Genomic DNA, 27,904 nt, shown 5'->3' on the forward strand with positions numbered 1-27,904 from the left:
TTAATTCTTTAAATTTAATCAGTCCTTTATAAAACGTCCCAATTAATTAGTAAAAGATGGCTTATTTTAATAGCCTTAAACATTGGTCGCTATTTAAACAAGACATTCTAAAAAAAAAAAAAAAAGGCAATCACATAATAGTTTATAGTAATTTACAAGTGGATGGTATACATTTAGATACAGAGGTAGAGGTCCACTTTAACAACATTTCACTAATACACATTTACCAAATTCAAGGCACAAAATAGTTTGCTTTACAAAAAAATACTGTAAAAATGTCAATTGCTGTTCTACAATGTGAATAAAACTTTCAGAAGAATCTTTACACCCTTCCATACGTACTCCATAGAATATGGTTTTTCCCCCTCAGTAATCATAGTTGGCACAAAAATGGGGACTTTTTTTTTAATGCGGAAGTTCCCAATTTTAGGAACTGTTTCTTTGCAGAGCTGCTATGTATTCTAGATAAAAGTCCACTCAGAGAAATGAAACACAGCAACTTCCTGAGGAAAGGGCACTTTCTGTATGCAGCAAAATTCACAGGTAGAAAATGTATGACCTTTGTGGATAACTAGGTCTCCAGAGTAATAGATCCTTAAGGGAAGATTTCAGAGATAAAATTAAAAATCCGGCTAACACTTCAGTCATTATGACTTTAAGAAAGAGACCTGATCACCTTTACTGTAATAATCAAACATCATTTACTTCAAATTGGTGGAGATTTCAAAATTCCTTTTCAAAAGAGCTGTACACACAAACACCACGAAAAGCCACACAGGCTTTGCAAAACTGAAACTTATAAAACATGAGAAAATAGAGCACTATCAGTCCTTGAAGTTGCAAGGGCGTCAATTGGCTAGAGTTTAATTACAAGAATTAATAAACTCCATGGAGATTAAAAAAAAAAAAAAACCCACACGGCTGAAACACACTGTTGTTATCATCTCTAGACTTTCTGCTCATTAAAAAAAATAATGGTAGCCTGGAGATGTCACACAGTGCTTGTCTAAAAGATTTGACAGGTTTTAGGGTTCGGCCGAAAAGGAGCCTGCTGGCAACAAGGTAAGCTCACTTTTGCTGATCACATTTTCCAAGTATTCTAGTCGGTTAATTTACACTTTATTTATTTTTTAAAAAGTTGATTTAAAAAAAAGTCAACATGGATTTGGAATCCAGAGAATGTCAATAATGCTGACGTAGATAGGACTGAAATACCTTGATCGTCTTCTGATAGAAATGATATTCCATACAAAAAAGATCGATTCTCAGATTCCATTTTTTGCCTCATTATTGTTTGTGGCTTGTTTTCTTTGAGCGATAAATGGGTACATACACTTGTCTGCTCCTAGGAACCGATACATGCACACGACTGCTTCAAAAGGGAGGATGCTGAAAAGGGAAAGGGGGCTATTAGCAAACGTGTGACGTCTCATGTGAAGTTATAGGGGTGGGGCGGGCATGAGACAGATGCAGTGCACCAGGGAACCCCACCCGAGTTACCTCTTCATGAACGTCACGATGTACATGAGGCGGGGGGTGCAGATCATGGGCTGGTCGGTGAGGATGGCCTTCATGGCCTGCTTCACACAGTAATCCGGCTTCAGAGGGGGCAGAAAAGGCTCAATTTCTTTCCTGGAAGTTATACATTAGAAAAATGAAATTAACGCAAAGTAGGGAAGACTGGAAATACACATCCAAACATTAATAACGGCGTTATCTAACATAGGTTCATTTTGTTTCCTTCATTGTGCTTTTCTGTATTTTCCACAATTTCTTACTATGAATACATTTTATTTGCATAGTCTGGAAAACGAGCTAAAAAAAAAAAAAGCAAAATCAGTCTGCTTTTCTCTAAAATGAGAAAATCATGTTTTTAAAATGCCTTAAAATGTATTTCATATTTTTCTATTTTTTTTCAATAGAAAAAGAAGAGAGTGGCATAACACTCAACCCAAACATTATGCCATACTTTTTATTTCTAATATATTTTTTTTTAACATTTATTTTTGACAGAGACCAAGCACGAGTGGGGGAGGGGCAATGAGAGAGGGAGACACAGAATCCAAAACAGACTCCAGGCTCTGAGCTGTCAGCACAGAGCCCAGCGTGGGGCTAGAACTCATGAACCGTGAGGTCATGACCTGAGCCTGAGCCAACATTGGACACTTAACTGACTGAGCCACCCAGGCACCCCAACGACGCCAAACTTTCAGTGCTAAGTGTTGCTGAAATGATGGCGTGTATACTGGCATAACCTTCCTGAGTGAAGAAAGTCAGCTACACACATTCCAAGGTATTTTCTCTTGGGGGTCTCTGAAACAAAGTACATATAGACATCCTACCTTCAGCTGAATCCATTACATTACACATTAAAATAACCTAATAGTATAACGTACTCCTTTCACTTTTCATTGTCTCACCACAGTTTTGGACACCTGCCATGATGCTAAATAGGAAACAGGACTCCTTACACTCTCAGCAATTGGCTTCTAAGTATATAAGACGAAGACGAAGACACACACACACACACACACACACACACACGGGAAAAGAGGCAGAGCTTGAGTCTGTTCCCGTCCAGACTGGGAGTCAGCCTGAGACTGGAATGACTCAAATCAAGCTCCACCTGCTTCCCAGCTTGGCCAGGCTCAGGATGTGTTAAGAATGGCCCTCACCAACAGGGAACTGGTTCAGTTATCTTCCTTTGCCTTTCAAATTCTTCCCAGAAAAGATCTCAAAGTAAGCATGTCTTCACAGGTATCCTATTAAGATTTGTGAGCTTGTTTACCGGCTTAGTTCAAGTCCGACGTGACCTGGCATTTATATTCCCATATGCCTCCTTTCAAAGTGGGTGGGAATTTTACTTTGTCTTTAGTAAATCTAAATAGTTCTTCTCATTCTGTCACAATGAATCTACCTATATATACTGTCCACAAAAAGGAAGCTCCCAAATCTGGAGAGCAATATTCAAAGGTCTTTTTAAAAGAAAAGCTTACTCTTTTGTGACAGTGACATTGTTTCAGATCCAAATCAAAGTCACATTCATTTACCAATACTAAAGAAAAAAAAAACTCCTAAGGAAGTAGCTTCTAAGGAAAATCCTGGATATTTATGTTTTCTTCTTGAAGGTGCAGAGAGGCCAATTCCTTTCTGATGCTTCTAGACTGACTTCCTCGCGTTAGTATCTGTGTGGTACCCGACCCTCACCTGTTAAGCTTTTTCATTGGAACTTTACAAACCTTGACCAATGAAATGACAGGTTGAACTGTGAAATGATAGTTATAGGGTAAGATCTGATTCTACATATTCTCCCAATATGGAAAGATGATTTCTAAACCAGCTTTTTTATCAATAAGATAGGTTCTCACTGACCTGATTCGGCAGCCTCTGAACATGCCCGTGTCTACAAGGTAAGGGCAAACCAACGTTGTTTTAATTCCATCCTTTTCAGCAGCCTTTAACTCATGGCTCAGGGATTCATGAAAACCCACCACTCCAAATTTACTGGCACAATAATCCTGAGTTAGAAGGGGAGAGAACAGAAACACTAAGTATGTGCACAGATCCCCCACCAAACCCACCGAACTCAAGCTTCCGTGATCCTATTACTTTGGTTATGTGTTTGATACAGAAGGTTACAGGTGACTAAGCAAAGAAAAGGAAAGCATTTTAAAAGACAGTTATCTGATGTGGTTTGGTGCAGAAATAATATTTTCAAAGCAACAGCAGACGAACACTTTTTGCCACATCGACCAAGTATCATATTACTTTGGGGAAGTTACCACAAAGGATTCTATAAAGGCTAACACACTGAAGCTAAAAATGGAGAAAGGTTCACTTTGAAGTTTCTGGAAATTTACAAATGGCCTCTTGTTCAGTAAAGGAGAATAAAAATCCAGTTTGTTTAATTCTATGAGAGCAAAGGTGAGTCTAGCTTAGGTTGTAAGTTATTATGATCCACTTGTCTTTTTAGTGTAAAGTGAAGAAAATGATAACTACACCTTGCAAACTTAAGCCAAACCTTTACCTAAGAACACACAGTATAGAAAGTTCTCCTTTGTCCCATTTGCAATGTAGGAGTGGAAATGTAGAACATGGAAGCCATCTGTTATTTGGTGTTCTTTTGCATATTTGCATGCAATTTTTAACTCTATGCTATAGGCTCCCACAGGACAGACAGCACAGGCTGATACACACACATGCACTTTACAATTTGTGGTGAAGAACAGGGCTTGATTAAGCCCAGTTCTACAGATCTAACATTGCGAGACACCTCACATCTGCCGTAGCCATCTTCTCTGATGAGCTGATACAGGATGGCTCACTTCTGGCAAGTTGACCAAAACAGAACGTCAACCTTTGGCCTCATTCATCTGTTTCCCGTGGCACTGCCACTGCCCTCCATGGTTTCGTTCTTGACCCTGCACCTCCCCACCATCATCATGCAGAACTGCTAATGAAAATGGGGCACACTGAGGACTGGTCCACCCAGTGCTGCTGCTGCTGCTGCTTTGTCAAACTAGCAGAAGTGATTTTATGGCACAAGATACTAGAGTTGCACCTCACCAGCTGGCCCTGGGGTATCGCAGAACATTCCACAAACAGCACACAGGTAGAGTGCTTTCATAAATGTATGGGCAACAGGTACTCTTTACAGGATTTGGGGATATTCGGGATAAAGCGACTGAAGGAAGGAAATGCTTTATATTAGACAAACCAACCTCAACTCCAGCAGTACTGAACAATCCCAGGGAACTTGCAACCGTCACAATATGACCATGATTAATCTCCAGCATTGTAGGAAGAAAAGCCTTAGTGGTCTGAAAGAGAAGGAAGATTGAAGCTTTAGAACTGACATTGTGAGTTTCATCTAAAAGCCAATCCTACCTAATGTTTTACCCACATAATAAACGTTTCCCAATTCATTTAAAAATCTTACACATCCATGAAAAGAGAAGATCCTTGAAGTGTCTGGTTAACATAACACCGTATCATTGGTATGGCAGGCCTATTATAAAGCCGTGACCAAAAGGACTGTAACACAAGAGCTTTTGGGGACAATCTCCAGAGATGAAAAGAAAGCCGTTAGTCGAAGAGACTCTTTATCACCTTTCAAGTGATAGTTATCTGCTAATCTAAACTACTCCCAGGTCAGAGATCTTTTTATGCTCATGACACTTTAACACAGCTATCTCCTGGTCTGTGAGAGGACCTCCAGCTTACCCTGTATCTACAGGAGGTAAAGTAGTTCAGGATGTAAAAACGCGGGATGAAAGTACAGGATCATTTTAATGAAAACTGTGTCCTATTCTGACTGCACTGCCAAGAGCTTACAGCAGTCTGAATGCACACACCCCTCTGTGGAGGTTTACAGGGCAGTGACTTTCCCACAGAAGCAGGTGACTGGCCAGTGTAGCCAAGCAAGTAGCAGAAGTTCCAGGACAACAGACCCAGGGACGGCATTGATTTCTTATTCGCTAAACTCTTTTTCCCTCTGGATCTTTTGCCTTCAAGACACAACAAGGCTGTATTAAAAAAAAAAAAAAAATTACTTCAAATTGCTTAAGATGATCTATTAACTACTTCACCAGGCTCCCAACAGTTTTATAACCTGCTTCTTAAAAGAAAGCAGCAAAGAGCAATCTGTCTACTGTTGAGTTATATCCCATTGCCAACACAGCCTCCCCATGATTTATGAAGTTAAAAAAACCCAAACAATACACACTGGACTTAAAGAAGAGTTGCATGCCCCTCTCTGAGGATTTCCTGGCTAAGGGATCACTGAATTTTTGCATAAATATCTAATTTGTTCCAATAATTTTTGCATGTACAAGATCAAAAACGGTCATTCCATTTATTTTGAAGCTTTTCTGTGTTCCAATCCATGGTGCACACAGTTGCCAGATGAATGTCTGTCAAGGGTCCCAAGGTGGTCCCCAGTCTGCCTCCTGATTAGCATGCAACTCCCCTGCCCCAGCTCCTACCCCATTTTTCTGAGCGACCTCACTGCTGCTGCCCAGGGCACCCTTCTCACCTGTGAGGTTTTACCCATGAATTCTTCTCTAATCTGACAATCTACTGCCAATGCCCTCCTACATCATTCAAAGTATAATATTAATCACGTGTTTACAAAACCTCTTACGCTTTTCAACATGCTTATGTCACAGGAGTTTCCAAATAATTCTCTACTGGAGGTGTTGAGCTTTTATATAATTCTATACCACCTTAATTTTGTTCATATTTCTTTAAGACACATGGTCAGTACCATTCACCATAACATATAATTACATGTTCTATGGGATTTTGATTGTTTTATATTTATTTGTCTGGCTGCCTCAGATGAAGCTGGGAGATGAAGCTTCAAAGATTATGGGAGAATTACTCCCCTGTGATACCCTGTGGAGGAGAGAATGTGAACCATGTGCCTTACGTACTTCAGAGACCTGGCATACTACTGGATGGACGAGAGACACGTTTCAGCTGGATTTTTACCTCTTTGCAGTAGTTAGTGGGAATGGCTAGGGCAATTACGATAATAATTATTATTTTGGTCTGCTTGATAGCCAAAAAAGGCAAGACCTGGTACTTCAGGTCATTATAGGTTCAATTTTAGACTCAACAGCTTATATATGGCCATTATATTAAGAATTACAATAAAGTAACATCATTAAATCTAAATAAGAAAATGTATCCTTAAGTAATCAAGTCTGTAAGTCTTCTTTTAAGTATCTCGTTATGATGAACTGTTCCCAGATTAACTAAAAAGTATAAAATTTATTCTTGACGTTATTCGGAGACCAGTTCTAAGTATTAAAAGTTTGCCTAGTCTTAGAAGACAGGCATAGGTTTAGTTCAAAGGATCTTACTTTTAAGTTCTTAAGTACGTAGAAAGTCTCAATATTAAATCCCAAGAAACGACACACAGCATAGAATACTGGCAAGAACTTGCTGCTTAATCACCTGATGAATCTGAATCGCTGACCCTGCTTGTTCACATCACCAGTGACCACTCACTCCAGCTGGCAGCTGGCCCTGACTAGAAACACATGGACACAGAGCAGTTTGGCTCTAATGACCTCCCTGTGCTCGTGTGTGACGTTCGTTGTTGCCTGCAGGTGTTAAATGACCAATCCAGATCCCCTGCACCATATAAATGTAGGTGATACCAGATTAACAAGTTCCTAACTTTTTTTTTTAAGTTTAATTTGTTGCATGTTCTAAAACTGATTAATGACCCCTTCCCCTTTTCCTGAAATTAGTCTGGTGGTATTAACTTACTCATTCAACAAGTGTTTCTTGAACATCTATCTATCACAGGCAGGTACTGTTTTATGATCTGGCCAAATGATGATGGCTAAAACGGGAGCTGGTCCTGTGCCTGTCTCTAAGCAGAATTTACACTTACCGGCACTTAATTGTTAAAGCACTAGAACAGTTCTAGTGTATCCACAGGGTATTATGCCTGTGTATTCTAAAAACTGTGACTTGGGCCTGCTTTCCTCCCCACCCACCCTCCCACCAAGTAGTCTGCAGGGACATTTAAGCTACTCGTTTTGTATTTAAAGGAAGGAGGAAAAAAAGAGAAAGGAAGAAAAGAATCCAAATATGGCTGGCTAAAATCTTTTCCAATTGTGGGTTGTAAACATTTTTCAGAGAAATATGCTTCACTTTGAGTAGCTAGTAAAGTGTGACACAGGTTTGTTTTAAAGCTTCCTTTAGGGAGGGAGAGTTAAAAAAAAAAAACGTAGTGGCAGGTCAATGTCTGGTTTAAAATATGTGATTTCTTTGCCCAATCAGGGACAAACACGACCTTCTGTATAAGTGAAATCCAATGTGTCGTTTCATTGCATTTTCTACATCCTCAGACAAAGGCCTATATTCTTTAGGAAGCTCACCAATTATAGGCCTAATACAATGACACTGCTCTCAAGGCTGAGAACAAACAAGGTTGAGGAAACTGGGAGGTGAGAAAAGGCATCCAAGGCCAGGGTCAGCCTCAAAACCCAAACTCACGGTTTCCCAAAACTGGGGTCAAACACTCAGCTCCTAGTGTGTGCCAGGCAAAGGCAAGCCTGGGGTAAGAGCGTTCACATCAGGACCACTGAGGTTTCTTTTTAAAGCTGAGTTTTCAGGGTTCGCACTGGAGCCTGATCCACGTGACTGAGCACTCAGGCTGTTAATCATTTCCTTTGCTGCCTGAATGGAGGCAAGCAATTACTGCTTGTGCCTTATTTCCACAACCCAAGTCCTGCCTTGTGTCTGGGGCACATTACCAAATAAACTTTGATCAACACTAATTCTATCCCTTACTTTACAAGAAAAATGCTATAAATGGGTGGCTAGAAAGCATCATATTTTCAGGAATTTTCCCAAGTAACCTGACTAGTTTTCTTTTCTAATTACTCTTGCCCTCAACAGTCTGGTAGATGACATCTGAGATAGCACAGCATATTCCGTCCTTGACACAGTCTGACAGCACAAAGAAATCTGGCACTTTGCAATGAATTATTAATGTGCACAAATATTGTAGCATGTATGAGATGGGGACCAGCAAAAGGTGAAGTGCTAGTTGCCATGACACCAGTCAGTTCAAGCTAAGGTTCGTGATCTTTAACTTTGTCTCAAAGAGTCATTAAAAGAACATAAAGAGCAAATCTAAAAGCACATCCAAACGGCTTAAGTATAAATTCATGCGTCTGCCACCATCAGTGGATCTGAGAGGGGCAACTCAGATAACTCACTGAACACCTGGACTGCTGTGTGATCTCCACTCAGGACGGATTACCTAGATCAGAAGTTACCACCCAATACAGGGGGCTCTAAAGAAAGTGCAGAGTTATTAGCTGGTGTCAGTGGTGGCTGGCAAAGTTAGCTAGATGCTTAACCCGAGTCGGAGAACTGCGCTCCGTCGCTGCGTCCTTCTGTTCAAATGTCTGCGAAACAGAGGACATGTAGTTCTCCATCAGGAAAAATGGCTGACTCTCAATCTAGGGGGTCTCAGAGTCAGTAACCAATATACATTCATTGGCATTGTCGGTGGGAGAATTTAAAGTTGGAACAGATCTAGGGAGTATTTTATCTGCAGCAAGAGATAACTCTTATCTCTGTCTCCTGCGTCTGTCTAAAAAGTGTGGAGACAGACCTTTGAATACTCATGAGTAATTTTATCACATGACTCCAATACCATAATTGGCCACGAGCTGATGGGGTTGTTACTGCTGACTAAAAAGAAAAAACAAAGGAGGGAGGAGGACATTCACATGGACACTGACATTCTTATGAAACATACTTAAATCTAATATTGCTACAGCTCCTCGGGGTTCTTCAGAGCACTGGGCACTTTGAAAGATAACTGTAAAGGTCATATTTATAATATAAACAAGAATTCCTTAAACAGAAGTGTGACTGGACACAGACATGACATGTCATATCTCGAGAAATCTTTGAAAGTTAGGTTTACGCCAAATTAACTTCCAACAGTTGTAACCCTCCAGATCATTCCTGGTGCTCTTAATGACACACAGCAACACACAGCCTGTGGCTGCACTGTCAGGACAAATTAGCCTAAAGTTCGACAAAAGGGAATGTGAAGAAATGTGGTGTCTGGCAAAGCCTGGCTTTTGAAATTTCGAGACTGATGACATTTTAAAGGTGTAGGTAAAACACCTAGAATGTGTTTTCCCTATTTGCAAGCCATGCCAGGTTAATGGACACTAAGGGAAAAGCAAAGTTAATTTCTCACAGTAGGAAAAAGGCCTCATGCCATATTTTTGTGTGTTTGTATAACTGTCTTACGGTCAAGTCCAGAAAAAGCATCTTTGAAAAAGAATCATTTTAAAGTGTTTATCTCTCATGTGAACACCAAAAAACAGAAGACTTTCATTTGTAAAGAAGGTCATAAATCACATTTTGATGGGAAAAGGATTAACATCATCAGCACATATAAAATAGTAAGGCTTTTCAGAATCCTCAAATTAACAGCAGTATATACACAACTTGAAAAAAAAAAAAAAGAAAAGTACAGTTAAGACTCCACTGCACAAAGAACACCTAACTGGACACCCTCACGGCCCCTCCACCTGGTGCAAGAACTCTACTTGCTGTTCTGCTCCTTCTGCCTTTGTCGCCTCCTGGAGTAACTTATCTTTATCAGAATCACAAAGGAACATACTGCTTATTTACAAGGCTAAAATGACATCTGGTGGCACTCTTCTCTGAAAACTCAGTCACTGCTCCTGGAAAACTATGATTCAGTAGTACATACAAACTATTGAAGGCGCTGTGAAAATATAGTGAGCGCAGTTAAAAAGGCTAATAGGATAAATATTTCAGCATGTTTAAAGATTGAAAAACGGTGACATACCCCCCCAAGCTAACCTGGGAAAGGAACATATGGCTAAATACTCTTAATTCTGTAGATTTACAGGTATCTGCTTGGTAAATATACTGACCACCAAACTTAAGCAATTTCACTCTGACCACAGAATGTGATAGTTGAAAGTTTTCATTACAAAATTATCTTTTAAAAAATTTTATTTATTTATGTAATCTCTACATCCAACATGAGGGCTCGAACTCACGACCCTGAGATCAAGAGTTGCATGCTCTTCTGACTGAGCTAGCCAGGGGGCCCCACAAAATCATCTTTAACTAGGAAGTAAAAACTAAATCTGAACTTGCTAGCAATATATTGATTGACTCTAAATCTTTTAGTTTCACTTAACAGCACAAATTCTGAAATCATTATAATTGAATGACAGCTTTTTTTTTGTTGTTGTTCTTATTTGGTGTGTTTGTAGAGACAGGAAAGTCTCCAGACAAATTGTGCAACAGAGCCCCACGATACTGAAGCCTGGAACTAATCTCGGACTTAACAAAACGTTCATCAAAATCTCTTATCAGATTGACACAAAACATTCTGTCTTTAGCTATAGAAGAGAGGCTAAAGAATATGTCATAACTTGGGGCGCCTGGGTGGCGCAGTCGGTTAAGCGTCCGACTTCAGCCAGGTCACGATCTCGTGGTCCATGAGTTCGAGCCCCGCGTCAGGCTCCGGGCTGATGGCTCGGAGCCTGGAGCCTGTTTCCGATTCTGTGTCTCCCTCTCACTCTGCCCCTCCCCCGTTCATGCTCTGTCTCTCTCTGTCCCAAAAATAAATAAACATTGAAAAAAAAAAAAAAAAGAATATGTCATAACTGTTGAATGCATACCAATGTTACATCTACTGTCCTTTTTGTTATTATTTTGAGGCTATGGGGATTAGTTTAACGTTTGAAGGCATCAGCAGTTAATGCTTAACACACATGCACTAGTACATTCCTACAGTTGCCCTGCAACCAAGAAGCTAATAAAAGAGCTGGGCTTTTCAAATGAACACCTAGATGATGACACCATGAGTTATTCAGCAAAAATAAATGCTTCATTAACTTGCCTTCCCACTGTTAAAGCATGGGATGAATCTACCCCAAGGCAGCAACTCACACATCAACATTCCCTTGCATTTTAGGGTTTGCTATGCAGAAATGCTGGAAAGGAGGTAACTTAAAACTCAATCTGTCTGTAAAGTACACTGGTCTTTGGAGTCCACATGGTCCCAACTGCCAATCAGCTAACCATCCTTATTACTTGACCTCTTTGAATCTTGATTTTAACTCATTTGTGAGACAAAAAGAGAAGGTTCTCCAAGGTTTCTTTGTTCAAAAATGTTACGGCGACTTATATCCAATAATGCTTTCTTCGATTCCTACCACACATCCGAAATACAAGTTGTAACACTGAGGTATAACTTGCATAAGACTCTCGTAAATGACTCAATACGGTATCAGTTCCATTAGTGTAGATGCCAGCATCTGGTAAGCAGTAAAAATCTATTCATTAAACATTTATATGATGTCATGACTGTGCCTTTTAAAATAATGGAACTTGAGTTCAAACCTCTTACATATTAACAAAATTACACATTATCTGCAAAACATTGTTTTTCTGTGTCTCGGTTAAACTCAGGGAAGCTTGGTATGTTAAAAGAAACTGAACGCTGAACACTGTTCCTGAAGTGCTGTCTTCCCTGACCCTCCCCCTGGCCGAGTCCCAGATGATCAAAGGAGTGTTCCATGATCTCCTTCAAGCTCAGGCCCCTTTCCCTATTTAATAACGCTTTACAGAATGATGAAAATAACCCACAAAATTGCAGCCAAATAGTCTGCTAAACATGTTGTCATTAATCCCTTTGCTTTGCCCCAAACTCAGATCGCATCTCAGAACTTGTAATAACGACAGATCTTCCAAAGGGCAGAGGCCCCGCTTCTGCTCTAGTGACTACTAACCACTTCCAGGAGGCATAAACACTGCACACACAAGCTCAGCCACTGCTCAGGCCCTCTGTAGGGGCCGGACTCCTTTGTCCCTCTGCCCCCATTCCAACAGCATGGCCCAGCAACGTCCCCGTGATCACCTTTCATCATCCTCTGTATTTCGTATGTGTAAACAGTTTACATCCTCCCTTGCTTCCTAGTTTGCTTACGGTGGAATCTTCAAAAATAATAAAATCGTTACGTAAGTAAAAAATATAATCAAGAAGTTACTCCTGAAAACTTATTCTGAAGTGTGCACTGTAACAACATAGAATTTACTCATTACAGATGAGGGTCTATGAGGTCTCTATGTTGTGTGAGGCACAGTTAAAGAGAAAACTTTCGTCAACATCTGAGGGAACATGCACGTTAGCAAATCAGGTTCCATGCTGATGACTGTTTCTAAGCTTTAGTTCTCGTAGTGTATGACATTTTTCTGGATTCAGAAGGCATTTTGGACTTAAAAAAAAAAATCACAACTTAAATTTGGGCTCAAAAGCCCATCAGTTGTAGCTTATATGTCAGTACCTTCAAACTACCACTCCACTACTAAATTAAGAGATATCTTCAAGGACAATGATTGCCAATCCAGTAACTGGTCTGGTATATTCTAGCTTCATCACAGAAGACGGCACTAATCACTTCTCAATCACAACTCTGGCAAAACCACCTAAACTGTTCCTAAATTGTGAAAACTAAAAAGGAAGACCTCCTCTTAGGTACAGCAGGTGTCTGAGAAATCATGCCCTCCATTATCTGATACTGGATGCTAGTGATACGCCAGGGGCCAGGAGCGGAGAAAAGGGGCATGCACAACAGGCAAGGATGTAACTTATCCTGGGCAGCTCTTTAATGCATGGTCTTCATTTTGTTTTGTGACTCTTAGGGCTTTGGAAACTCCATCCTGGGCACGGTGACCAAGGGGAATAGGGAGCAAAAGTGCACCTGCACTCTTCCTTTTAGATACTGGACCGGAATTAAAAATAATAATAATAATAATAATAATAATAATAATAAACCTAGAGTAAGATTGGAACACAGAGTGTGTGGTCTGGCATTTTTCTTGTCTGGGAGATTTCTAAAGGGCTGATTAGCTCAGGAAAGAAAAACAAAAAGGCAGGGTAAGGAGAATATTGAGAAAGTGAGAAGGAAAATGTGTATTCAAGACCGGTTCCTCCTCAAACTTTGATGTGCCAAAGAATCACCCGGGATCCGAGTCCAATACAGATTCTGGCCCAGGAGGTCTGGGAGGGGGTCTGAGAGTCCGCTTTTCTAATGTACAATCTGCCAGATGATGCCATCACTGCCACTGCTCTGAACACAGGCTGAGCACAGGGTTCTAGCGAGAGCTAGGGAATCTGTCTACTCTAAACCTCAAGGGGCTTCAGATCAATTTCTCCTACAAACTCAGCAGAATTGGAAGATTAAGTTTGCTGCCCTCTATCCTACCCTCACTCTCTGAACCGGGATATTAGGGGTTGGGAAGCCCCACTCTCCATACCATTCCATTCTTGTAAGATAAAGCCTGGTTCAAACCAATGTCAAGGGCTCCCAGTGCTTTCTACAGACAACTATGAGAGTTTATGGACTGATTCTCTGTATATTTGCCTTGGATCCATTTTTAGCAGTGGCAAGCCCTTCTGTTGTCGTTTTGAATGTTAATGTATGTTAAAATCTGCTACTCAAAGTGATGGCATGAGAAGGTGGGGCCTTAGGGAGCCCTCAGGAATGGGATCAGTGCCCTTCTAATGAAGGCCCCAGAGAAACCCTTCCGCCATGTGAGGTTTCAGCAGACAGCTGTCTATGAACCAAGAAGTGGGCCCTCACCAGATGCCAAATCTGTTGGCACCCTGATCTTCTTAGACTTGTAGCTTCCAGAATTGTGAGACAGAAATTTCTGTTGTCTATAGCCCATGCAGTGTATGGCATTGTTACAGCAGTGCAAATGGACTAGGACAACCCCTTAGCCATTAGAACAGGCTCCCAAACAGAGACCTAGGAGGCTTCAAAGTCCTCTCCCTGCATCCACAGAGGCTTTGAAGGCTCAGCTTTCAAGACCAGGAATTTAGGCCCATTCCACCTCAGCTTTTAACTTTTCCATTTTTCACATTTACCTTTCTGAAGCTTTCATGCTTTGGTAAGCCTATGAAAAAACCCCACCTAGGAAAACATCAGCCCTTTACAAATCAGATGCTTGGGCCAGAAGTTTGGACAACAGCAGCTGGGCAAAACTGCATAATTTTGAAAATCCATGATTAGCATTTCCAAAGGCAAAGCTTATAGAGTTATCTGGAATTCTAATCCTGTAAGATTATTACGTAACAGAATAAAAGTTTTACATTTTCCAGGAGATAAGCTTTAAAACAACACCAACAAAAAACAAAACTCAAATCATCCTGTTACTGACACTTTATGGTACCAAGTATTTCTAGAACTTTGTGTAGCCAGTCCTCATAGAAGTGCCCCGTTTATTTGCTACCTTTTGTGTCCAGCTTGTCAATGTCGACATGTGAACCAGAAAAAGCAAGGAAGCCAAGTGACTGAGAATATCCTACAGTCTTCTCAATGAGGTAACCATCTCAGATGCAAACCATGGAAAATTACAGAAAAGGCAGGGAAAAAACACATGAACTGGGCTTTAGTAATAAAATTCTGATGAGGTGCTGGTTCTTTAACCTAGAATTTTACATTCTTGTCTAATTTATGGAGCAAACTTTCTGGAGATATTAAGCTAGGGTTCATTAGTCATTGCTAAAAGAACTAAGCTAGTAAAAAAAAAAAAAACAATCAGCATTTGAAGGGGGATTCTTTCATAAGTGACTCACAGAAGAAAATTGACAAGGAGCTTTGAACCGGTGGCCCAGCTAAGTATTTGTAGAAGTTCTAAACTAAAGTCTTGGGATGAGGGTCTGGGTCCTAGGTTCTTCTTTCCCCAGGGGTGACCTTAGGCTAGTCCTATAATCTCTCTCAGTTTGTTTCCTCATCCATAAAAATGGGGATAATGGCTCTCTTTAATTCAGGGTTGCTTTGAGGCTCAAATGAGAGGAGAGTGTTTATGAAAGGGTCTGTAAAATTTAAGTGCTATATAAAAGTATAGTAAATGCACTCAAGACTCATTAAGCATATATTTACAGGCTATTTTTGTTACAAGTGCCATCTATTTTTGGTGATGTTGTTTCTTCAAGCTCCTGCAGTTCCTGGTTCTTACTATGTATGGCTCCCAGGCCTCCCTGCCCTCCACACAGCACCAGACCACGCTTCCGGCAAAATGCCAGTAGCTGACCACCAGAAGCAGCCTCAAAACCATATTGCTAAGCAGCTGTTTCAGTTGCCCAGCCCCTTCCGTTCAGAACCCTAGATGCTGCCGGGAAACAACAACGCTTTCCAGTAACACCTCTCCTCTAACCCTCTCTCCTCCAGTCCTCTTTTACTAGGAGCAGAAACAACCGCTGAAAATATAAATTACGACACCTGACAGAGAAGAGTCTAGCAAACATAAAAATATTAAAAGTTAGTACAGAACTATTTTAAGATAACTTATTATACCTGATGTGTCTTTTTCCCAAGAGATAATAGAACTATCTCGTCTTTAAAAACCCTTGAGAAGTCAGTAGGGGGCAGTATGTTAAGTGCAATTTGCAGGTGGGAAAATTCAGGCTTTGAATTTTAAGTTTCAGTTGTCCTCAAAATACCCATGTGCTTACATAAGTTATACCACAAATATTTTCCCAGTTACACTGATTTGGGAAGTGTTATTTTGAGCCCCATTGTTTAGAATAACACTAAGAAGCTGAACCTTGTTAATATTTAAAAATTCCAGTACTAAGCTATTTGAAAGAAAGGCAAGAAAAATTCACGTTTTTATGCAAGCAGCAAATGAGAGAGAAACAGCACGGTTTCCCCAAACCAAACCAAGCAAAACAAAAAAAGCAAGACAACAACAAAACCCCCACAAAAAACAACCTTCACAATATTAACACCATGGCCATCTTTCACGCATCATTTTGTGTGATCTTTGAAAGTTTCACAGACCAAGTAATGTTTTGTTTCCAAATGTGAATTCATCGTAAGTGGCTTGTCAGTTGGGCTAATTTGACAGCACTCAAGGCTGCAGCAGTAATTGCCCTGACTTGTTAAATATTCTAGCAGCATTTGCTGCAGTGTTGAAAGTTTTATGATCATTAGGAGAGGATATTCAGTTTTTTCCCTGTGGTTCACTTAATTTTAGTCTCAGAGCGTTTAGGAAAATGGTCCCTGACAGGTGTGAACTTGATTTCTAAGAGAATTGACAAATAAAGTAAAATGAAAAAGGAATCTAAGAATGGGCCATGCTGGGTAAGATCAAGTGAAAGATGTAAGTGTTCCCTGTGTTGAAAGGCACACCCTCCAGGGCTGGGATGGCATAAGCCTGCAAACCCAGGCCGACCGGGACCCAATGGCTGGCCAAATGTGTCAAGGTGACTGGGATTAAATCCTACAGCCCTGCTCTGACAACCTGTACTCCAAACAGTGGTATCTTAAGTGTGAGGCCACAATATAGCGAAGTTCTCTAAGGCTGGCCCACTCCAAAGACTGCCTGTACACTCTACCTGTCCACTACAGATTTTCAAAGAAAGAATTACGAGATACCACCCTCTGAGTTATTTTCCCATTATGCTTACAAGAAGTCTCAGCCTAAAAGGAATCTTTAGGTCAGATGATAATAGAAACCATAAAGGGTTAGGTCTTTGAATAGCTAACTCCTATAGTAACTTCTGAGATTTAAAAAAAAAAAAAAAAATCAGTAATTAAACCAAGAGAGATTAACACATTTTAATCTGATCCCTAGAGTTCCAGGCTCAAAACATTGGATTTAACTCATTCAGTTGATACAGGGAGTAGTTCCCGATTTCTTAAGGACTATCAGAGTTTGTCATACTCCAAAGATTAGCTACAAAAGGCCCTTTATCTTGGGAAAATTACCGCTTGTATGTGCACAAGGAAAGAAGATACAAATCCACCCTGTCAGGACACCCCCTAGTGGAAATTCAGCATAGTACATACAATTTGGGGTTCCAAAAACATCCTGGGTATTTAGGACTTAACACAGTGGCTCAAATGAACTTTTTCCAGTCCGCTGGCTATAAATACACCATAGTCATGAGCCTTATTATTCATCAAGCATTCCAAATCAAGAAAACAAACATGTCATCTATACATCTATCCATGTAGGCAGGTATCTGAATTAAACAGAGGCATACTGGCTACTTATAATTGAACGAAGCTTAATTTTGGTTTCTGAAAGAAACAGAACAGAAATTTTAGATGAGTCTGTTAATATTCTTTAATTCAAGGAAAAAACAAATAAAAAGGGGTTCCCTACTTTAAAAAATTATTCTAAGTCCCAAGTGAGGTTATTAAACTTCTTGAAAGGAATTGTATTCAAGTTAACTAAAGTCAATTCACTAGAATTTGCCAAAGATCTTAAAAGTCTGAAAAACGGTTAGGGTAAAAACAAATTTAAAGGGAGAGAATAAATGAGGAGAATACGAGCAGTTAAGTATTTGGCCACAGGGTTTGTAGCTCTTCCCTAGGCCCCAGTGACCCAATCCTGCAATGAACAGCAAAGGACACCACCCAGGCACACTCCATTCTAGCTTTTTGAACAAGCTATTCAATCAGTGTTAACATTAGCACAGGTTAAAGAATGCTTTCACTTTGACATGTCCTGTAGATTAATTTCTACTTGGGCAGATAACGGATAAAGCCCTAGATGAAGAAATAATGAGGGAGAAAAGAACAAACATCAACTCCGCTTCCAGGAATCGAGATAACAGGACATAATCAAACAAGAGTGGGCCATTCCCTGGATGGAACTTTAAACTATTCTACAAGGACTACACCCTAATATACAAAGAGACTATTAAGTTAACACGAAAATATTATGAATATTTTTTCCTCTCTCAGGAGTAGTGATACATTTTGTCTAAACTATTCAACTTCTTTTGTCTCCCAGGACTCAAATGGTAGACAGCGGAGCGCTCAGGGCTCCATCAAGGCACAGTGCGGTATCCAGCCCTGTGGGAGTTTTGGGTTGACCAGGAGATATGATAGATGATGAGTTTGGAAGGCAGGTGGAAATCAGCTTTAGAAGATCTAAGCTGCCATGCTAATAAGCCTGGACTTCATGCTGTGAACAATATGGTCACCCAAGGGTTTGGGGTAGCATAATCTTTAAGCAGGCACATAACAAATTCGAGTCTGCTAAGATAACCCTACGTTGAAGAGCAAAGGCTGGGAACAGGGAAAGAAGTTCAGAGACTCCTCCCAAAGTCCAGGCAAGAGGTGATGGAAGCACATGGGATAAGGCAGGACTGGGAAGGAGGGGATCAAAGTACATGGTAGCAACAGAACAGTCAGGACTCATGAATGCGGGCAGGATGGAGAATTAAAGATACTGCTGATGTTCCCAAGTTTGGCACTGGCCACACCAGGGAATTCAAGAAGGGGCAAAAAGAAGTGAGCTCAGTTTTGAGATTTGTTGATTTTAGGGAATGAGTGGAACAGCCAAGACAGGTGTGTGAACTTGGGAACTGTGTTAGAAATCAGATGAAGCCATTGAAATAAACAGATTACCCAGCTAGAGGTACACAGTGAGAAGAGGTCTGAGTATGCAATCCTAATCATTACATCTCAGAAGCAGGGAGGCCAGGAGGACTGGGAAGACAAGAGAAGCAGGAAAAAGTGGGCTTTTTATGGAAACTAAAGATGAGTTTCAGAGATGGTTAACAGGATCACATTCTGTAGAATGATCAAGCTGCACACTGGATTTGGCAATTACGGGAGCACTATTACTTCTTCATATGATATTGGTTACTCAGCAATATTTTTCTGAACAACTGAGGTAACCAGACACAGATTAAAACATGTATCTAAAATATTGGAAAGATTTTTAGAGGATGGTTCTCTGCTCATACCAGTTATGTAAAGTGATGTTTTATCAAGTCATAGATACTGATTTCTAGTAGCAATAGATTTGGGCCTAGCATGTAACATACCGAACATAGAAACTCGATGTTCGATGGGCATGTGATCTTATTCTATGTTAGGAAACAAGGCTATGAAATGACCCTCTTAGGGACACAGTCCCAAGTACCTGAGTGGTTGCTACCTAAGAGATATTCTGAAGTGGGCTCACAAGAATTAATAAGATAGAGTATTCACACCCCAGGTCAATTTGCAGTTCAGTTCAAGACCTAAAAAATCTTTATTTCTAAAGCTCAAACATGATACTTATGCATGTTATTTATTTAACAGACCTGTTCTATCAGAGACTTAAAAATTGGCCATGAATTCCAACCTTTTAGTAGCTATTGTAAGATAGGAAAATAATATTTTATAAAACATTTGGTATAACAATTCTTAATATTATGGTTTGAAGGAGGAAGTACTAGCCTAGTAGTTTTATATGAACACTTTAGAAATGATTTTTTTTTAAATTCTAAACCTAAGAGGACTTGAACAAAACTAGGTTTCTCTAACCAGAGAACAATACAGTATTTGAGATTAAAAACCAGTAAATCACATAGGAACTTAAACACTAATGATTAGGGACCATTCATGAGATATTAGGTACTACCATAGCACTAATGTCTTTAAGTGCTACATTACTCAGATCTAGGTGGTGGGCTTTTACTTTTCCTGGATGGATTTTAACTAAATAGACTTTAGACATTTGGATATAGATAAATGCCTAATTCAGTAATTAGTATTTTAAAACTGTGAAACCTTTTAAGTTAAGTGGTCTATTAATTAACTACCAATTATCTTGTCTGACTACCGTATCAATAGAAGTAAATTACCGACTAGCTATTTGACAGATTTAGCCCTTTACCATGCAAAATTTCTGCAGAACATAAAAGGCCTGGAGTTAAATGCTTTTGCTACCCCCTTTTGGTTAATCAGGGATCAATTTGCTGCTCACGTATAAAGGCCAAATGCAGCTCTCTGGTCAAAAAGGATCTATAGATAAACTATGTCTCGCAAAAACAGCAAGCCAAGATTGGACTCCTCTTAAAAAAATAACAAGTGAAGCAACATTAACGTTTTGGGGGGAAACATGGGTTTGTAATTCCTGTATGGAGGCCAACCTGCCATATTTCAGAGGAGTCTAGAGAGGTATTTTCAAGTTTTTGTATCACACAGAGATACAGAGGGAGCCTAAGTGAATGTTTTCTGTGATTATGCCCCAATTAATGTGCATCGTATTGCATACATTCTCCTTGGTCTTGTCCTAACCATGAATGTCGCACAACAGATTATACTGACTAGAATCCATCCCAAATCTATCACTTCTTAACTGGTGACCAAGAGAAGGTTCCTAGGAGAGCTGCTGGTGATGGAAGAATACTGGACGATGAAGGATCACAGGACACTGGAGGGCTGTGCAGAACAATGGCAAGTACTGTGAAAACTTCCAATTGCTTACAAGTACAGACTACGAGGTTAAGAATCAAGGAAGGAACACAGGAAAAATCCTCTCCTTGAGGCCCAGCCATTAGGAAATATGAATGGTTGCCATAAATTCAATTGGAGCTTGATTCAAATTGGTTTATCAACACCGGCCTTCTCACAGTCGCTAGCCTTGCACCAATGAGCAGAGTTAATATACTACAGTAAATACGAGCACACAGGCGAGGCCGGGAGAATGGAAAAGTTGTATAGGAAAAAAAAAGGAGATACAAACAATTATGAATGTGAGCCAGCCCCATTTTGAAATTTCCTCAATCTTATGCAGCTTGAATTAGTCCAACATAATGCCTATTACCTTTTGAAATTTCAGAAGACAGGTCCCTGTGAGTATCCTCTGAGTAGGCTATCTTCTAAATATTTAAGCAGAAGTCTAGCCTATACTATCAAACATTTATTGAGTGTTTATTTAGTCTCAGGAGTAGAGTTCTATTGCAGGCAGGGGAAAACAAATAGAAGTATATAACAAACTGCCTTCAGAAAGCTTGCCATCTATTTCAGAATTTCAGGGCACAATGCGTAAAAAATTACACAAAAGAGCATGTACTGTGCCACAAAGGAGGAGAATTAAGAGATGTTGCAAGAGATTAATAATGGCAAGAAGAGAGGGGCACCTGGGTGGCTCTGGTGTCTGACTTCGGCTCAGGTCGTGATCTCCCGGTTTGTGAGTTCGAGCCCCACATGGAGCTCTGTGCTGGCAGCTCAGAGCCTGGAGCCTGCTTCGGATTCTGTCTCTCCATCTCTCGGCCCCTCCCCTGCTCATGCTCTGTGTCTGTCTCTCAATAATAAATAAACGTGAACAAAAAAAAATTTTTTTTAATAATGGCAAGAAGAGAAAAAGCTTTAGACAAGTCATTTAACTGCAGCTTCATCAGAAAATAAGGGATTAGAAAATAAGATGATCTCTAAGGATTCTTGCAGCTCTAATATGCAAAAATGCCAGAAAAGGGCTGGAGTGGGGAGGGAAGATTATAGTAAGAACTTGAGCTAGGCCTTAAAAGGTAGAAGAGTGGAGGAAGAGGGTCTCCAGGCAGGGCCAGTAGTAGAAGGGTTTGGAAGTAGGAGCACCCACAGCTTTTCAGTGGAAGTCCACACGGCTTTCCAATTCACTACATGGGACTTTAACTCTGGGTCGCGATCAACATACCATTTAGTGTTTTATGAAAACAGACATCGACTGCTACTTAGAAGTCTGGCTCCAGACAATCTGTTCAAATGACTACACAACTGTTTGCTCAGCTGATCTACTTTTTAAAATGAACGGGGCAACTTCTTTCCCCCAGCCAAATATAGTAAAAAGACACACTGGTTATTTTCTCTGGAAGGAAAACAGCATAAACCAATACATCTTTAGACAGTTGTCACACACATTTTTGTTAAAGAGGACTACTGGAAAGGAAGCTGAATTCAGGTAGCTCTTACATCACTGCATATGTGCACCCACCCACCCAGCCCCACTGCCAGTCCCTGTAAAAATTATAGTAAGTCTTCCTTTAAATTTTAGTTGCTAGTTCTCAACTTCTTAAAAGGTTTGTAAGTCTCGGCAAGAAGTCAGAAATTCCAACTCTAAAATGAATTTTCTGACTCAATATTGAAAATAAATTCTTAAGTTTAGATGCTTAGGGGAAAAACAGCTGGAGAATTCAGGAGCCTCCCATATTTTAATATGAAGTGACGTCATTATGGTCAAGGCTTCCAAGAACTCCCTAAATTGTGTAGTTAAGCAACATCTCAAAGCAAAGTAAGGACTCTGGGAAGGTGGTATATTCCTCCTTAGTATACAGATTCAATTCCACAATAATTTTTCTGTCAGAGACCTGATTCAATTTTCTCCTTAGGTTAGAAAGTAGTCCAATATTAGAGTACAGTATATCAAATGATGTGCATTTTCAAAGCTAAAGCTATGGATTTTCTGTGCTTAACACTCTAAATTAGCTCCCATTTTATAGGATATCTAGCGAGAAAAGGCTGCTTTCCTCTTCAAAGTATTTAACTGCAGATTGTATGGGGTTTCTTTAAAAGTGTGGTTTCATTTGCAATTTTAAAATTCAGGAAAGTAATCATACAGAGAAAGTAGGCAAGATTTTAGAGCACTGGGTAGGTCAAAGTTTATGGTTCAGAAACTGAGGATCATCTCAGTCAAAGGCTATGGAGAAAAAAAAAATACTGGTGTTGGTTCACAACTAGCCCACCAATGGCTTATATATCTGTTTAAGGATGACGAGCTGACTAAAATGAACTGGAATTTCTAAGGCACTTCCATCCTTATCATTCAAATACAAAAACTACAAGGCCACCTGCAATTCACATGTGTTATTTCAAATGGTGGCTGCTTGTTTTACTCAGAATTGTCAATACATAGGATTCTTGATAAACTGTATTGCCAAGTTTATTCATCTGCAGTGCCCTTTACTCACCTGATGCACCCCTTGCCACTTGTTCTTGTGGACCCCATGGCAGCAGGGACTTTTATTCAGTTGCCCACCCCCACTGCACACAAGACAGACAGACAGACAGACACACACACACACACACACACACACACACACACACACACACGTATGCACATGCGCCCCCCCCCAAAACACACTTAAGTTCCCCCAAACTGTATTTGGTAATCTCCTTACTCATTTAAAACATCAATATGAGTTAGTTAAGTCATTTATGTGTTCATTTCTTGAGGTTTGAAAATGGGTTAAATAGAGCTCATGTTTGAAAATAAAACGTTAAAGGAAGCTTCTTTCAGGATCAGAGAAATGGTTTGATATTCAAGGAACAACATTTGAATAAGCACTTCTAAAGCCAGATTAAGTTTTTAAGCAGTTGCTAAAAAATTAATGAGGTTTAATGTGACCTATTTAAAAGAAACAGTTCTTTGTTGTGTTCCATTACAAGGCTAATCCGCCTATGGAAAATACAAAAAAAAAAAAACAAAAACAAAAAACAAAACAACAACCCAACATCCTACCTCCTTACCCTTTCCTTATTGGCTCTTACCTATCTACGAAAATCAAGGGGAATTACTTCAGAGGAGGAAGAGAATAAAGTGGGTCAACAGTGTACAGTTATGGGGGAGAGCTTCACACCCAACATTACTGAAGTTTAGATGGAAAATTGGGATTCATTTTGTCCCCAGAGCAACAGAAGGCCCTCCTTCCCTCTCATCCTTAGATGCTGTAGTTCTGACGGTTAGAAGCGGATATGGTTCAAGTCTCTCCTTCCTCAAGTCTCACCGTCCTCCTGCCCCTTATATAGCGACTCTGTGGTCCTATCAGGGTGACTTCAGTTCTCCTGAGAGAGGCATCTTGTAAGCTGAGACAGTTCTGAGACCTACTCCATCAGGACAATGCCACAGACCCTGTGGCTGGTCAATGGATGTTAAGTGACTGCCAGGGTGGCCTGACCACTCCCAATGGACCACAAATGCTGATCTCAGAATCTCTGGCACTTTCTAAAATGTGGCTGAGCAGTAGTTTGGAAGCCTAAACTCTGACTTCAGGAATTCATAAGAACAACCAATGTTTTACAAACTCAACAGAAAGTAAAATAAACAAACCCAGGGTTTTATGCTCCCTCTAGTTATTTTTATGGCAATCTTTCAAACTAGTTCAAAATGTTCAGTCCTTTACTCTCTCAAGAAAGACTGCATGGGACGGGGGAGAAAATAATTATTTGATAGTAACTGGCATACAGTGTAATTCACCATGGGGAAATAGCAAATTAGAAGGAAGCTTTGTGGTGAAACGGTATAGGTGTCTTCCAGGATGGTATTGAAGTCTGGCTCCTTCCCAACCTTCTCATTGAGGAAGGCCTAGTAATAAAAACAAGGATGTTTATATTTACCCAGAAGTGTGCGTGGCAATTGACCATCATGGTTCTCTCAATGAGCTCATCAGGACATTCCAGAAGGTGATGCCCAGAGACCACGCCGGCATTATTGACCAGGACTGAGACCTCGCCAACCTCCTTGCGGACCCTTTCTGCAGTCAGGTAGACATTCTCCCTCTTTCCCACATCACAGGTGTAGGTAAAAACCTGCAAGTTACAGTGGGGCAGAATTTCTTCCTCACCATTTCCAGCTGTCCTCGGAAGTCCAGATGAAGGGGGAGAAAATGGAACAGAGAAAGGGTGGGGGGTGCAAAATGTGAGTCACGTGGCAATCAGTAGGACAAAGATCACACAAAACAAAAATACTACAGTGAGCTTCAGATTTCTAACACCATAAGGCTTGCCAATGACTGAACTTACAGCTGCCTTCCTCCCCCAAGAGTCTTTGGGAATTATAGCAATTTACTGGATAACTTTGCTTAGGGGAAAATCATGTAATTGTGACAAGCCCAATACAAGTCAGACCTCATGGGATCAGCTTCCTGGAGCTAAAGACACCTGGAAAGAACTGATCTCAGCCCAGAGAATAACACCCCCTCCTCCCAAACACAAATAATACACACTCCTCTTTTTTTGAGGACCAGGGGCCAGAATCGGCTCTTTTTCTTTTAGTAAGAGCACCTTCAAAATGGGAACCCTCCTTAAGGCTCACAAATCAAAACTGTAGCTAACAATCTGAAGTCATCCAAACCCAAGAAATGAACCTAAAGTTTCTCATGAAAGAATGGAGGTCACTGGTTTGTTTTAACTGGAATCTCTGAGTTCTCCTCAGAAGCACCTCGCATAAATCAAGTTTACAGGTAAATATGCAATTTTACCACAGAAGATCTCAATTTTGAAAGCCCAAATCTCTTTCCTGGTTTTTGAATACCTTTATCTTTTAGGTTGCAGCAGGGAACACAAAAATCTGTATTTGCTACCCTTCCATACCACTTTTGAAAATGTAACAGTTTTGACCTTTGCTTTTCTGGCCTAAAAGGCAGGTGCCAATACTTATGGTGAAAATTGATCGATATGGGGGGAGGGGTGGGGTCCAAGTTAATCTCCTCCGTATAGTTCTATGTATTTTCCGGAAATGAAAAATTTTGTCAAAGAGCAAGAGCCATTATCAAATTTCCTGGACCAATATTTACGGTTGGTTATGGTCTCCGCATTGGCTTAAAAAACAAGAAATAAAAAACAAAACCCCTCAGATTCAGGTTAGTTAATAAGTATACAGTGAGGCAGATTTCCTGAGGTTATCAAAAACACGGAATAAATTTACAATGAGGCTTAAATCCTCCAAGCGCTTTCCAAGAGGCAGCACACCTTTCAATCAGGCTGAGTATGTAACTAAAGCACTTACCTGTCTGTGGTGCAACAATGTAATTATTTTCTGGCGGCTAAAGTTATAGTGATATCATCAATGCCGCCTTAGCCCCAGCGGTTCAGACCACAGTAACACACAGACATGCATCAGTCGAGTCTGAGAACAACTTCCCAGACTCCTTAGTCTCCCATCGCAAAAGCGAGTGAGCCATTTCTTAAGGATTCACACCTGTGCTAACAAGCTCTGCCTTCCCGATATCCCCAGAGGGTTTAGGAAACCCGACATTCGCCCCCAAAGAGGACCCCCGTAAAGACAAGGGTTCGGCACACCTTCCCCCTTCTAGAACAGAGGTGACCGTGCTCCTTTCCCAGGGGGCCAACTCCACTCGCCGAAGACGAGCCGGGCTGACCAGGGCAATGGGGTTTGGGGCCCTCCCGGGGAGGGCTCGGGGGTGGGGCGAGGCTTGATCCGGCGCAGGTCCGAGTTACCTTGCAGCGCCGCGGCGTCGGCCGCCTCCAGGTCTCGGTAGATGTGGCGCACCATGCCCGCCGTCTCCTCGTTGCTCTGAGTATTGATGTCCCAGAGCACCAGCAGCGCCCGGCGCCGGGCGAACTCGAGCGCGAAGAGGCGGCCCAGGCCGCTGCCGGCGCCCGTGATGAGGCACACCTGGCCGGCCACGCTCTTCTCCTTGGGCCGCACCAGCCAGCGCGCCGCGGCCAGCACGAACGCCCAGAGCACTTTGAAAGTGACCACGAAGAACTCCACCACGATGTTCATCGCGACGCCCGGAACCCCGCACGAGTCCAGCGTCCGCGTCCGCGCTCACCCCGCGCAGGGCAGCCCGGCTCCCGGCCCCGGGGCGTTTGTCAGAGCCGCCCAGACCAGAAGGCTGCGCCCCGCGCCCTCTCTCGAGGTGCCCTCCGGGCTGGAGTGCGCGGCGCCGCTCCCTGTTCGCGCGGGGCCACTCCCGCCCGGGCTCGGCGCGGTGGCCCCGGGGTTGTGCCCGCCGCGGCAGCCGCCCGGCTCGGCGCCTCCTGCCGGCGGCCGCCCGCCCGTCCGTCCCGCAGCGCCCGCCCGGCCGGTCCCGCTGCAGCGGCGGTGACAGCCGCGAGTTAGTCGGCGCGCGCTGCCCTCATGGCCAAGCCGCCGCCGCCCGAGCGTCCCCGGAGCCGGCGCGGCGGCTCCCTCTCACCCCGGGGGAGGGGCGCGCAGCGGAGACCGCACGGGCCCGCCGGCCGCCTCGGGAGTTGTCAACTTGACCCAAGTTGCGAGAGGGTGGGAGAGTGGGGTGCGGGGCAGCGGGAGCGCCGGGAAGGGGCGACTCGCTCGGCGCAGTCGACCGCTGCCCAACGGCTTGCAGCTGCCCCCGCGGTCTCGTGTCCCCTGCCCTGCACTCCCCACGGCTGTCACTTGGGCACTGAGCTCCGCAGCGCCGCTTGCAAGTCGGAGCGCTCCCGGCCGCCTCTGAGCGGGCTCCACGCTCCGAGCTATATAACCCTCGACCGGGAAGAGCCGGCGGCGGCATCGGCCCTCCCTCCGCTCGGCCCTCCCCGCCCCCGGGCGCACCCCGCCCCCGGCCCAGCCCCCCGCCCGCCCGCAGCCGTCCGCCGAACCGCGGCGGGGCAGCCCCTCTCACATGGCCGTGGCTGCAGCCTCCAGCCCTCGTCGCACCTCCCTACACAGCTCACACCCCCTGCCTTGGGGTGTCCCGGCCTCCGCCGGCCAGGCCTGACGGTCTGCAGTGCCCGGGCCATCCTCCTCCTGCCGTCGGGTCCTCGCTTGTCCCTATTTCGCCACTTTGGTTAAGCGTGGGACTCGGACGGTCACCCCTGCGATCAGGCGCCGCGGA

At 42.2% G+C, this 27,904-nt stretch overlaps 1 protein-coding gene across 1 annotated transcript; it reads right to left on the reverse strand.

The window, feature by feature from the left end:
• Positions 1-27,009, reverse strand: RDH10 (retinol dehydrogenase 10). Its single transcript, XM_030304330.1, has 6 exons — positions 26,544-27,009; positions 24,702-24,937; positions 4,722-4,820; positions 3,373-3,518; positions 1,501-1,632; positions 1-1,389 (listed from the first exon to the last, which is right to left on the reverse strand). The coding sequence occupies exons 1-6, from the start codon at positions 26,830-26,832 to the stop codon at positions 1,266-1,268; spliced, it is 1,026 nt and encodes a 341-aa protein (XP_030160190.1). The 5' UTR covers positions 26,833-27,009; the 3' UTR covers positions 1-1,265.
• Positions 27,010-27,904: the final 895 nt, after the last annotated feature.

Source organism: Lynx canadensis, chromosome F2, assembly GCF_007474595.2.
Source record: "Lynx canadensis isolate LIC74 chromosome F2, mLynCan4.pri.v2, whole genome shotgun sequence".
Classification (NCBI taxonomy): domain Eukaryota; kingdom Metazoa; phylum Chordata; class Mammalia; order Carnivora; family Felidae; genus Lynx; species Lynx canadensis.

Bases quoted from the DNA above. Each gene is read 5' to 3' on its own strand.
- RDH10 (XM_030304330.1), bottom strand. From the start codon at position 26,832: ATGAACATCGTGGTGGAGTTCTTCGTGGTCACTTTCAAAGTGCTCTGG. The intron at 4,821-24,701 runs GTAAATATAAAC...CTTCTCTTTCAG, and splicing joins ATTGCCACGCACACTTCTGG to ACCACTAAGGCTTTTCTTCC. The intron at 1,390-1,500 runs GTAACTCGGGTG...TTCCCTTTTCAG, and splicing joins ATCGTGACGTTCATGAAGAG to CATCCTCCCTTTTGAAGCAG.